Source organism: Ursus americanus, chromosome 9 (genome assembly GCF_024610735.1).
Source record: "Ursus americanus isolate L20-20 chromosome 9, mUrsAme1.1.p, whole genome shotgun sequence".
Lineage (NCBI taxonomy): Eukaryota > Metazoa > Chordata > Mammalia > Carnivora > Ursidae > Ursus > Ursus americanus.
Window position 1 is genome coordinate 50,705,112 of NC_142135.1, and position 14,338 is coordinate 50,719,449.

Sequence of the window (14,338 nt, forward strand, 5' to 3'; positions counted from 1 at the left end):
ATGAATTTTTATCTTACCACTGTTTTAAATGTATCCCATAGATTCTAATATGTAGGGTTTTCATTGTAATTATTTTTCACAAAATCTGTAATTTGTTTGTATTTTCCCTTTCACCTAAGAGTTGTGTTCTTAAATTTCTACGCAGAAATTTTTTAAATTTCATTTTTAATTTTAATAGTTTTATTACATCATAGTGAATCTGCTATGGAGTTTACTAATTTGTGTCTAGGATATAATTAATTTTGGGGACGGTCTGTACACACTGAAAAAAAGTATATTCTCTATTAGGGTATAATGTTTGACATATAGCCTAAAGATGAACCTTATTGTGTTGTTTATTTTTTTGTCTACTTCACCTGTCTCATACTGAGTGATATGTTAAACTCTTTTATTATTGGTGTGTTTCTTTATATTTCTCCTTGCAACTCTTCTTTTATAAAATATGTTGGAAGCTGCATTATTTGATGCCTATACATAACTATTATAACTTATATAATTTTAACTTTATATAGTATCCTTTGTCTTGTTTCATGCTTTTAGACGTAGTCTGCTTTGACATCAAAATTGTAAACTCTATCTCCTTATTATTGCTATTTGCCTGGTAAATCTTGGTCCACTCTTACTTTGAGCCCTTTAAGTGTATCTCTTGAATACAGCATGGAGTGGAGTTTTGCTTAAGAATGCAAATGAATTTAAATATTTTTTTCTTTTAATAAAACAGGCCTCTTCATTTATTAATATGACTGTTTTGTTTAGTATCAATTCTACCCTTTGGTCTTAGTTTTTTGCTTGACTTTAGGAAAGGATGGCAAGGATTTTATAAAGTTTTCCAAGTCACCCTTAAATTGTATGAGCTTATCTTCTGTAGATTCCTTGAGAAGAGCACATGTACATAAGACTCCATGAGTTCTAGCACATTCCACACTGTTTTTCTGTGGCCTTGAAACTTGAATAACTTGGTTGGATATAATATCCTTAAAGAGTATGAACTAAATGTCTTGAAAATGCTATTTTACTGTTGCCTTGCGTTGTATGTTGCTTTTGAGAAATCGGATGCCATTCTAATTCTAATTTTCTTGGCTTTTAAATTCATGTTTTGGTGTGTCTGGATGGTTGAGTTGCTTAAGCATCTGCCTTTGGCTCAGGTCATGATCCCAGGTTCCTGGGATTAAGTCCCACATCGGGCTCCTTGTTCAGCGGGGAGCCTGCTTCTCTCTCTGCCTGCCACTCCCTCTGCTTGTGCGCGCTTGCTCGCATGTGCTCTCTCTCTCTCTGACGGATAAAATCTTAAAAAAAATTCTTGTTTTACTTGAAGGCTCTGAGAATTTTTTTCCTTTCAATCTTCCACGGCTAATAGCTTTACAAGGATAGATCTTGGAATTGCTCATTCTGGCAGAATTTTCTCCTTTAACATGTATACTCAGGTGTTTTTTCATTCAGGAAAATTTTTTTGAGTTATAGTTTTAAATACTAGTTCAGTTCTCATTTTCATTTTCTGTTCTGTTTTTATTTTCTTCAGGACAGCAGTAGGAATGTTCAATTTCCTTTGGGTCTTCTTTTTCAGCTACTTTCTCTCTCACCATTTTTACTTCTTTCCTGTATTGCTTTTCCTCATTGCCTTTGATTAGGTTTTTATTGGCATCTGTTCTCCTTCAGGTACCTTGTGATTGGGTTTTTATTCCTGATTTAATTTTGTCTCTCCCCTCCCCCACCTTTTCTGAGTTTACTCATTTCTTGTTTTCATTTCTTCCTCCAACCCCCGCCCCCCCACAATTTCTGCAGTAGTTTTTGTATTTCTCATTTAACTCCCTCCCCTGCCTCCATATTTACAAATATTTGTTTGAGGATATTTAATTCAGGTTGGATTGGTTTCATCTTCAGTTTTGTACAGCTTCATTGTTGACTTTTTGGGGGAAACTTTATCAGGCAAAAAAAAATCCCAAATACTTTCATTAGCAAACATCTGATATTTTACAGTCATTTTATGTGGATGTGATCTCCTTTTTTCTATTTCTGTTCATTTTGTGATCAGGGTTCCTGGTTTCAGAGCTCCTTATGCTATCAGTTCTGCCCTTCTGTGCAATTTCTTTTCTGATAATCTGTTAAATTGTGGTGGGGGGATGGAGATTGGCCTTTCTTGTTTTTTCATTTCTGCAGGATCCTCATTTTTTCACACCTAATTCTTTTCCTTCTCCTCTTTGTCTAAAAGAGGTACCACCTCTCTCTCTCTCTCTCTCTTTTTTTTTTTTTTTTTTTAGAGATAAATTGACACAACATTATTTGTTACAAGTATACAACATAATGATTTCATATTTGGATATATTATGAAATGATCACCATAATAAGTCTAGTTAACATTCATCACCACATACAGACCTTTTTTTCTTGTGGTGAGAACTTTTAAGATCTACTTTCTTAGGAACTTTCAAATGTGCAGTACAAAATTCTTAACTGTAGTCACCATGCAATAGATTATATCCCCATGACTTATTTTATAACTGGAAATTTGTACCTTTGGACCCCCTTTACCCATTTTGCCAACCCCTTCAACCCCCCACCCCTGGCACGCACCAGTATGTTCTCTAAGAGCTTGGTTTTTTTATTGTTTTGTTTTTAGATTGCACATATATGTAGAATAACCAATCTTATCTGACTCTCCCCAAGAAATACAGCTTCTTTGTGGCTGTGAGTTGAGGTTTTACTTTTTTTTCCAGCCCCTTCCCTGTAGCAGGACTATGAATTACCAATCCTTACATGCTGTTCGGCATTTTTATATTTGTCTTACTTTCTCTTTCTTAAGGTAGCTTTGTCTGTATTCCCGCTGGGTCCTCTGCTCCCTTCTCCTCTTTGTGACAGAGTCTTTCCTGCCTCCTCTCCCCAACTCTGTATCCTCAAGCTTGCAGTGCTCTATTAGGATTCTACTGTTTGTTTTTCCCTCTAGTTACAGGTAGTTTGAGAATTTGTGTTTTCTGGTTCCTAGAACTGCTGAAGGAATGGGTGGTATGGGTTTTACTTGTCCTCGTTGATTTTATTTTTATTTTGGGGGGAAGATAATAGTTTTAAGTCAGAATGCCACTTTTATTTTCCAAACCTCAGAGTCCTTCTGTAATGGAAGTTTTATAAATGAAGAAATTAAAAGCAAATATTAAACAGGTATATACATTTGTCCTTAAAAGAGAAGCTAGAGTTTTGAGGTTCTTAAATTTAGTGTAGTTAATGTGTATGTTAAATAGTATTCCCCTGACCTTTATTGTAGTTGTTTTCATGAAAAAAAAAATAGAGAAAAATAATCATCACAGATTTGGGGGATTTTATTTCACTACCAATTGTGCCCACCTTTTTCCTTCTGAAAATATCATTGACTTACAGGACTCTTAGAACTGACCAAAGAACATCTGATAATCCAGACTTATTTGTAGAGGAGTTGACTGAGGTTCAGAGAGGTAAAGTGACTGCCTGAGATGACACAGGTGGATGGAGATGTGACTAGAACCCTGGCTTCCAGACTATTTCTCTTTCTCCAACATTAGACTTTTCTTTTAGGAGTCAGAACATTCCGGGGCGCCTGGGTGGCGCAGTCGTTAAGCATCTGCCTTCGGCTCAGGGTGTGATCCCGGCGTTCTGGGATCGAGTCCCACATCAGGCTCCTCTGCTAGGAGCCTGCTTCTTCCTCTCCCACTCCCCCTGCTTGTGTTCCCTCTCTCGCTGGCTGTCTCTATCTCTGTCGAATCAATAAAGTCTTTAAAAAAAAAAAAAAAAAAAAGGAGTCAGGACATTCCATGTATATTTGGCCATGATACAAACTATAATTCTAGGCTGTAAATCTGTGATCTATTTAGTAATAAGGAAAGTAAGAGAAGAGTTCCTGTCAAGAAGGTCTGGGACTTAGGGGTGCCTGGCTGGCTCACTCTAGAGCATGTGACTCTTGATCTTGGGGTTATGAGGTCAAGCCCCACATTGGGCACGGAGCCTACTTAAAAAAAAAAAAAAAGTAGAGAACGTCCCAGAGTGACGTCCTTGAGGGAAGAGCAATATGATTAAAAAAGCCTGCAGCTACAGTGCTACTGAAGCAAGGACTTTAACTGCGGGCAATAGAATGGTTATGTTATTCATAAAAGAGCTGTAAGTGCTTTATAACTTTAACCTTTTATTTTTCCATTGTCTGAAGTAAAAAGTAAACAGTGACCTTTTATGTTTGGATTTTCTTAAAAGTATAACCAGGAAAATATTACCAAGAAGTGCTGACTTACTGATTTCTATGATCTTTTGCATTCTGCTGGTTCTTGAGTTTTTCAGTGTGAATTTGGAAGGGTTACTTACACATGCACATGCAACTGAAGAGTCATAATCTGAATGAATGTCTTAAGTAGAAACAGTCTAATAGGTTCCTAATTGGGAAATGACATTTACGTAGCAAAGTTAAATCATCACGGGTCTCTTTCCTTTAGTTTAATTTTTGGGGACTTATTTAGGTGAAATGCACATCCATTTACTTCTGTAATGTTTCCTGGCATCACGGTTTAGGGAACAATTTCATCTTAAACATAATCTTTGAGGCCCTTTTAGATGTTAGGCACTCTCCTAGGTGCTTTGCATATGTTTATTATAACCATTACAAGAGTGGTCCAAAGTAAGTTCGTATCCCCATTTTGATGACAAGAAAAGTAAAACTTGAAGAGGAAACTTTCTCAAGATTATAGTTTTGAGCAGCTAAGAAACTCAAATATCTGTGATACCAAAGATAGTCCTTTTTACTTAATGCCATATTAATTCTATAGAAGTATCAGACTAAGATAGGATTCAGAACACATTTGTAAAATCTAGACCACAACCTTGATTATTTGGTAATTAAGTACTCTTTCTGGTAATATTTGTCCATAAAATAATATGTTCTTTTCCAACTATAAGGCTCCTTGCTTGAGAGCCCATTATATTTATTAGAAATGGACAGAAGCATTGCCAGTAGGTATCACTATTGGTCTTCCAGCCTACAGCTCTGTCTCTGAAAATACCAAGGGGTTATTTATGAAAGATCTTGATATTTGCTTTCTAGGACATGAGCTATGAACTATCACATATCCCATGAGAAAAGGAAAATTTCATATGCCATTCTTCATATAAACTATCAAAAGCCACTAATTAATTTGGTTTTATATATTTGGAAAGCAGTCAAACATCTGTTTGACATTTGTTACTAGTTTTTAAATTTGATATGCAGTAAGAAATAGGCAGTAAAGCATATTTGAAATCAAAGGCGTCACATAATTTTAATCTTTTTAAAAAATTACTTTGGTGTAAAGGTGTATCATTTTTAATAGTTTTTTGGTGGAGTCTTTAGGGTGTTCTATGTATAGTATCAGGGCAGCTGCAAGTAGGGACAGTTTTACCAATTTAGATGCCTTTTATTCCTTTATCTTCTGTGATTGCTACAGCTAGGACTCCCAGTAGTATGTTGAAGAAAAGTGATGGGAGTGGACAGCCTTGTCTTGTTACTGCTCTTAGAGGAAAAGCTATCAGTCAGTATTTTTTTCCATTGAGTATAATGTTAGCTGTGGGTTTTTCATATATGGCCTTTATTATGTTGAGGTATATTCCCTGTAAACCAGCTTTGCTGCGGGTTTTTAACATGAACAGGTGTTGAAATTTGTCACATTTTTTTCTGCATCTAGTGGGATATCATGTGCTTTTTATTTTTCATTTTGTTGATGTATATGATATTGATTTGTGAATATTGAACCATCCCTACATCTTCAGAATAAATCCCACTTGATCATGGTGAATCATTTTAATATATTGTTGAATGTGGCTTGCTAATATTTTGTTGAGGATTTTTGCATATGTGTTCATCAGAGATGTTAACCTGTAGTTTTCTTCTTTCGTAGTGTCTTTGGTTTTGATGTCAGAGTAATGCTGGCCTCATAGAATGAATTTGGGAGTTTTCTTTCTTATTTTTTTGGAATAGTTCGAGAAGAATATGTATTTTTTAATTTTTTAAAATTTATTTTAATATTAACTCTTCCTTTAATGTTTGGTACAATTCACCTGTGAATCCATTTGGTCCTAGACCGTTGTTTGTTGGGAGTTTGATTACTGATTCAATTTCATTGCTAGCAATGGTTTGTTCAAATTTTCTATTTCGTCCTGATTCTGGTATGGATGTTTATGTTTCTAGGAATTTATTCATTTCTTCTAGGTGCCCAGTATAATTTTCATAATATTCTCTTATAATCCTTTCCACTTCTATACTATCAGTTGTTATTTATCCTCTTTCAATTCTGATTGAGTCCTTTCTCTGTTTTTGTTGCTGAATCTGGCTAAAGGTTTATCAGCTTTGTCTTTTAAGAGAACCAGCTCCTAGTTTCATTGACATTTCTGTTTTGTTTTAGTCTCTATTTCTTCTCTACTCTTAACATTTCCTTCTATTAGCTTTGGGCTTTGTTCTTTTTATAGATCTCTTAGATGAGATTTTTCTTGTTTCCTGAGTTAGGCTTGTATTGGTATAAACTTCCCTCTTATAACTGCTTTTTGCTGCATCTCAAAGATTTTGGACAGTTGTATTTTCTTTTATCTCCACAGATTTTATTCCCTCTTTAATTTCTTGGTTGACCCATTTGTTGTTTAGTAGAACGTTGCTTAGCCTCTGTGTATCTGTGTTCTTTCCTCTTGCAGTTGATTTCTAGTGTTACACTGTTGTGGTCAAAAAAGATGCTTGATAGGATTTCAGTCTTCTTGATTTTTATTGAGATTTGTTTTGTGGCTTAACATGTGATCTGTCCTGGAGAATGTTCTATGTGTTCAATGTTCTTAAAAAGAATATATATTCTGCTATTTTCAGATGGAATGTTTTGTATATATCTGTTAGGTCCATTGGTCTAATGTGTTGTTCAAAGATACTGTGTCTTGTTAATTTTCTCTCGGGATGGTCTATACATTGATGTAAGTGTTGTGTTAAAGTCACCTACCATCGTTGTACTATTGTCAGTTTCTCCCCTTATGTCTGTTAGTAGTTGCTTTATATATTTGGTTGTCCAATGTGGGGTGCATAGATATTTATAATTGTTATATCCTCTTTTTAGAATGCTCCCTATTTCATTATGTAATGCCCTTCTTAGACTTTAAAACAAAGACTGTAACAAAAGACAATTTTGTGTGATCTAAATATTACTATTGTGGCTTTTTGTTTCACTTCTCTTTGCATGGAATCTTTTTCCATTCATTAAGTGTATATATGTCTTTAGGTCTAAAGTAAGCCTCTTACAGGCAGCAAATGGATAGGTCTTGTTTTTTTTAATCTTTTCAGTCACCCTATATCTTTTGTAGCATTTTGTCCTTTTACCTTTAAAGTAATTATTCATAGGTGTGTACTTATTGCCATTTTGTGATTTATTTTCTGGTTGTTTTTCCTTCTCTTGTTCTCCTCCCTTGTGGTTTAATGGCTTTTTTAGTGTTATACTTTTGATTCCTTTCTCTTTTTTTGTGTTTATCTATTATAGGTTTTTGATTTGCAGTTACCATTCGGTTCATATATAACATCTTATGGGTGTAGCAGTCTATATTAATTTGATGGTCACTTAAGTTCAAACAGATTCTAAAAGCACTAAATATTTACTCCCCTACCCACATTTTGTGAATGTTTTTGTATAATTTTATTTTGTGTATCTCGGACTCATTTTTGTACATACGTATAATTTATTTTACTGCTTTTGTGTTCTCATCTCCATACTGGTTTTATAAGAGATTTACCTACCTTTATTATATGTTTGCATTTATTTGTGAAATTTCTTCCTTTCATAATTGTCTTACCGTTAGAGCCTTTTCTTTTCATTCAGAGAATTCCTTTCAACATTTTGTGTAAGGCTGGGTTAGTGGTAATGAGCTCCTTTAACTTCTGTTTGGGAAATTCTTTATCTCTCCTTCTATTCTGAATGATTATCTTGCTGGCTAGAGTATTCTGGTTGCGGGTTTTTTCCTTTAAGCACTTTGAATATACCATGACATTGTCTCCTGGCCTGCAAAGTTTCTGCCGAGAAATCAGCTGATAGACTTATGGGGTTTCACTTGTATGTAACTGTTTTTGCTCTTGCTGCTTTTAAAATTCTTTTAATAATTAACATGGCAGAAAGTAACGATAATGTAGGGAGATGTGGATCTCCTTGGGTTCATCCTGTTGGAGGGTCTCTGCCTCCTGGATATGGATGTCTGTTTCTTTCCCCAGGTTAGGGAAGTTTTCAGCTATTATTTCTTCAACTAAGTTTTCTGCTCCATTCTCTCTTCTCCTTCTGAGATCCCTGTAATGCTAATGTTATTATGCTTGATGAAATCAGAGTTTCCTTATCTTTTTTTTTCTTTTTTGTTCAGCTTTGTTGCTTTCCATTACCCTATCTTCAGATCACCAGTCTGTTTTTGTGCATCCTTTCTTCTGTTATTGATTCCCTCTAGTGTGTTTCTTTTTTTTCCCATTATTAAGTTCATCTCTGATTGGTTCTTTTTCTATATTTTCTATCTCTTTGTTGAAGATCTGAGATTTTTTTTCCTCAAGTCCAGTGAGTATCTTTATGACCATTACTTTGAATTCTTTATCAGGCATAGTGCTTATCTCCATATCATTTAGCTTTTTTGCTGTGATTTTTTTCTTGTTCTTTCATTTGGGACATATTCCTCTCTCTCCTCATTTTGTCTAACTCTGTTTCTGTGTATTAGGAAGGTCATCTCTGTCTCCTGGTCTTGAAAGTAGTGGCCTTGTGAAGAAAAGATTCTGTGGTGCCCTGTAGCCCAATGCCCCTGGTCATCAGAACCAGGCACTCCAGGGGTGTCTTCTCTGTGGGCTCTGTGCACCCTACTGTTGTGGCTCAGTCATGTTTGCCTTCAGTCCAGTTGGCTACAATGACCTATCTTATTTTGCCTGCTGCGGGCACATCATGCCAGGTTTGGTCCTGCACCATTGAGGGGCCTGAGACCACTGCATGCTTGTATGTGGGAGGTGTCTGCAGCTAGTTTGCCATAGCTGTGGGCACACCAGAGGGAAGGGCACTTCCCCTGCAGGGCTCCCTAGGCGGCTTTTTTTTTTTTTTTTTTTTTGGTGGGGGGGTTGGCAGTCAGACTAGATATCTATACCCAGTCTCTGCTGTAGCTGCAGGCACACCAAGTGCAGGGCACACTCCCTGGATGGCCAGCTAAGAGGTTTGGCTGCTAGAACTGTCAGTGTGCTGGTGTGTGGGGTTATCCCCCCACTACCCAAGGAAGAGTCACTTTGGAGTGGTACTGCTCCTTGCTGGGGCTGCTTGCAGGATGTGGTGGGCAGGAGCTGCTTTTCAGGGACACCTACCAAGTTGTGGGGTGGGGGGTTGTGTGGGGTGGGTCTGCAGGTGAATGTGAGGGTGAGGGATGCAGTGCTAGCAAAATAGATGGAAAGGGTTTACTCAGGTTCCCACACATGTCAGGCTATTTAGGCTGGGGGAGATGAAGTGAAGTGGTACATGCCTATACTTTTGTTCTTGGAGAAGTTTCCTGAAGATTCCTGCCCTCCAGCACTTGTTCTGTGATTAGTAAATAAATCTCTTTCCGTGTATACCATAGACACTTTAAAAATTGCTGCTTCTATGCTGTGTCTAGGCTGGGCTATTTATTATAGGTTATTTACTTTGGATTATTTTAGGGCAGAGACAGTTTTCCAGTGCCGTCCAGCTCTTCCAGAGCTAAGCCTACTGATTTTTTAAAGTACCTGGAGTTAAACCCTGCTAATTTTAACAGCTTTCGAAGTTAAGCCCCACTGGTTATCAGAGCCAAATGTTGTGGGAGCTCGTCTTCCCAGTGTGGTTCCCTGGTGCCTGGGGTACCTAGCATGGAGTCTGATCATCTCACTTCTTCACGCTTGTGATGTCCCTCCTGTTTGGGGTTAGTCTTACCGGGGGGGGGGGGGTTTGGTTCCCAACTGCATCTCTGTCCCCTTCTGCCCTTTTTGATGTGGTCTCTCCACAATTAACTTTGGAAGGTCTGTTTTGCCAGACTTTGTGTCATTTTTCAGAGTGATTTGCACAGATAGAACTGTTATCTTGATGTGTGGAAGGAGTTGAGCTCAGGCTCCTCCTACCACTCCCTCTTCCCTGCTCTCCCCCAACTCCCGTCACTTCCTTTTCAGTGAACAGATCTCACTGCCTTATATGCAGAGGTTTAAATAATTACAAAAGGAGTTTGAGTAAAAATCATTTGAAAATTACTTGCAGATATGATGAACCCTTTTCTTAAATATTTCAGTGTATGTTCCTTTAATAAAGGGGGTGCTCCCTAACTATAATACAATTGTAAAAATCAGGAAGTTAACAGTGATATATTACCTAATATAGTGACTTTATTCAAATTTTGAAAAAAATGTGATCCAAGTTTCAATCTAGAATCAATTTAATTGTCATTTCTCATCAATTTTCTTTAATCTGGAACAGTGCTTAGTCTTGGTCTTCTATGATCTTGCTATTTTTGAAAAAGGTAGGCCAGTTATTTTGTACTAAGTCTCTTGATTTGGGTTTGTCTGGTTTCCTCAAGATTAGAGTTACACATTTGTGGCAGGAATGCCAGAGAAGCAATGTTGTGTCTTTCTCAGTGCATGATAGGAGGAGGCACTTGATATCTTTTTGTCCCGTTATTGGTGATAATAAGATCACTTGATAGTGGTAGACCATTATAAAGATGCTTTCCCATTATCGGTACAGACATACCTCAGTGATAGTTGCTTTATTGCTTTAGTCTAGAACCAAACCTGTACTATTTCAATAAAGCAAGTCAAATGAATTTTTTGGTTTTCTAGTGCATATAAGTTATGTTTATATTATACCACAATATATAAGTATCTAATAGGATTATGTCTAAAAAAGCAATGTACATACCTTACCATTCTATTTTTAAAACATACTAATCATCTGAGCTTTCAGTGAGTCATAATCATTGATCAACATAACAAATAATGAAAAAATTTGAAATATAAGAATTACCAAAATGTGACACAGAGACATAAAGTGCCAATAGGTTTGCTTGATGCAGGGTTGCCACAAACCTTCAATTTGTAAAAAAAAAAAAAAAAAAAAAAAAAATTCTCTGTGATATGTGATAAAACAAAGCACAATAAATGATATGTGCATGTATTACGTATATTAGGGGCAGATACTTTGACATTATGTAAATACCAATCTTGCTGTTGCGCATTTTGGCATTTATTGGTGATTCTTTCTTGAATCAGTTGTTACTGTAATGGCTATCAAAGTAGTGTCCATACTTACCTTAATTTGATCTGTTTCCAGGGAAGAGGTGCAAACCTGAAATACTCTTTTCAGGTAGGCCTCTGTCTTACCAGAGCTCAGGTGTGCTGTTATCCCTCTAGTCACACATACCGATGTGTACACATGTGGCAGTGACCTAACATTTTACTCCTTCTAGAGACCTATGGGTCTGTAGTCCCTGAGTTGAGACAAATACGAATATACATGCATGCCATTATAGAAGAATGATGGCCTTCTTTTTTCCTTCCCTGAAAATATCTTTGTTTTAATGTTTATCTTCCTAAATGATTGCTCTGTGGGGATTAATTTTGTCATCTGTATAGTGTACCATGATAATCAGATTTTATGTATTTTTATTTTAAATTTAGGTAAGTTTTGTTTTGCTTTTTTACTTGTAAATTTTCTCAACACTTAAACTAAAGGAGGAGCCTTTTTGAAAGATTTTTTTCAATCTTATTTTTAAATGTTATCTGTTAGGATCCGAGGTGTTGGAACAGCAGCTGTTAATATGTGCCTTGTGGCAACTGGGGTTGCAGAAGCATATTATGAAATGGGAATTCACTGCTGGGATATGGCGGGAGCTGGCATTATTGTTACTGAAGCTGGTGGAGTACTAATGGATGTGACAGGTAAAATTATGGGACAGTAAAGCATTTTTCTCTCTGTTGGACTTTCCTTTATATGTGGCTTTTTTAATGTTTAATATATATTACACTTAAACTCTTAAAGGCAAAACAAAAGCCATGTAATTTTCTGCAAAATCAGAATAACAAATTTTGAAAGATAGAGGCAAGGATAAGAAGCTAATTATAATGTGGGATTAATGCTGATAAATGACTAAGCCTCTTTAAATGTGAGTATCAGGAACTCAAGAAGCTAATTATAGAAGGTCACTGAATCTGAGGTTTGGTGACCATGGTGGTAGTTGACAGTGAACTTCCCCCACCATCACTTTCTGCCTTGGGCCTAGAGAGGTGAACTTCTTGCTTTGAATTGATGGTGAATTTTTTTAAAGTGAAGAGTGAACCTGGGCTAAAAATATTCACCAGTGATCTGGGAGGAAGGCAATGAAGAAATAAAGAAATGGGAAGGAGAGTGGAATGAAAATGCTGGGCTAGGGACGCCTGGGTGGCGCAGTCGTTGAGCGTCTGCCTTTGGCTCGGGGCGTGATCCTGGTGGTTCGGGATCGAGTCCCACGTCGGGCCCCTCCGCTGGGTGCCTGCTTCTTCCTCTCCCACTCCCCTGCTGTGTTCCCTCTCTCGCTGGCTGTCTCCCTGTCACATAAATAAATAAAAAAAAAATCTTTAAAAAAAAAAAAAAGAAAATGCTGGGCTATGGAGTCAAATTTCCTGTCCATAGATTCCCAAACATGAAAGAGGTATAAAAGTAATTAAAAGAACACAAGAAAGAAGTAGATGAAGCTAATATTACACTGCTTGTTAACTAATGAATTTAAATAAAAAAAAATAATCATTTTTCAGGTTGGTATGATTGAGACACACCCCCCTCAAAAAAAACCCTGGCATTTACTAAAAGATTCTTAAAACTCATTTATGTATTGCCAAAGCTTAAACATTATGGTTATGACAGTTTTTCTTTTTTTTTAAAGAAAACTGAAAGTATGAAAATGTTATGTTTGACTGTAGCACATATTGCTATACTAGTTTTACAGGAATTATGTTTGGTTTGATTTTAGGTGGACCATTTGACTTGATGTCACGAAGAATAATTGCTGCCAATAGTAAAACATTAGCAGAAAGGATAGCCAAAGAAATTCAGGTGATACCACTTCAAAGAGATGATGAAGAGTAACTGCAACAGCCTCACATATTCAGTCACAGTTGCATCTCCCCATATTTGCTGACACACTGATGGTATTATAAAATTAGGACATTTATTTCGGATAAATAATATGGTTGGTTTAAATGGTCTTTGGTACCCAGATTTACAAATTGCAGTTTGTTGTATATTTTACTAAGACTGGGTATGAAAGAATAGATGAAATATTTTAAAGAATTTTACGTGTAGGAGTGTACTTTGGGGAAAAATACATAGGTAATTGATGAGACAAGGTATCAATCACATCAACTGAAATAGTTAGCAATTTAGAGTTTCTAAGTATATATGACCCTCTGAAATTTTGACCATGTACACAAGCATTCTTAATTAGAGAGGTAACTTTTTGGAAGAAATTTTCTCTTTAGTTCCCAAAGCCATCTTTAATTAAATTTGTAAGAATATAATGGGTACTTCCTTGACTCAGGTTTTTTTTTCTTTGCAGAGAACCTAGTTTTATTCATCAGTGTATACATAGCACCTAGCAGAGTATCTGTCAAATATGGGCAATTCAAAAATAAGCATTGAAAGAATAAATATTTTGGAGGTAGCAAGTCCTAGTTATACATAAAGTAATGAGCTCACCACTCTTTATTTTTATTTTAGGTTTTGATGTAAAAATGATCTCATCGTTTTCATATTTTACATTCTCATTCCTTTTAACATTTCTACATTGCCATACCATTTCAATTGCCATACTACCAGATATCCTTTCTAATTGTGGGCATTTCTGCAGTTAATGTATTTTCTAAGACCCTGCATTACAGTATTTGGATTCTGTTTCAAAAAAGCATTCTCATCAGGTGTCTACCTATAAAATTGTACTAAACTCAATATTCATGTTTTAAAGCTGTTCATACTGACCTGGTTGTGCACAGGAAACCTAAACCTGGCAAATATACTGTATTGTTAATATTGAACTATGTTTTTTTTCCCCCAAACTCCTTTAATTTCTTTGCCACCAGATTCTATTCAGTCTTAAAGTACTCCTTAATAGTCTTTGGCTTATGAAACTCAAAACAAATTGTTCTGGTTCATAGATACTTTAAAAGGTTAATTGACTGCTCAGCCTTGTCCCTGGGCATTTGAACAGAGTATTAAGTTTTGTTATGGTCTCGTGTGAGCCTTGTATTGGATAGAATGAAAAGTACATCTGTAAAGTAGGAGGTTATTTTATTGTTATGCACATCTAATATATTTAAAAATATACTAAGATTTGAGTATAATTACTG

The 14,338-nt window shown here is 36.1% G+C and overlaps 1 protein-coding gene across 4 annotated transcripts in view; it reads left to right on the plus strand.

Moving 5' to 3' along the window:
• IMPA1 (inositol monophosphatase 1) overlaps nt 1–14,026 on the plus strand; it is a 31,695-nt gene extending 17,669 nt beyond the window's left edge. For all 4 annotated transcript variants that reach the window (XM_045806058.2, XM_045806056.2, XM_045806055.1 and 1 more), the window contains exons 8-9: nt 11,748–11,899; nt 12,967–14,026. In XM_045806058.2, coding sequence (XP_045662014.1) covers nt 11,748–11,899; nt 12,967–13,082 — 268 coding nt within the window. In that variant the 3' untranslated portion in view covers nt 13,083–14,026. The remainder of the gene's footprint in view (nt 1–11,747; nt 11,900–12,966) is intronic.
• The last annotated feature ends 312 nt before the right edge of the window (nt 14,027–14,338 follow it).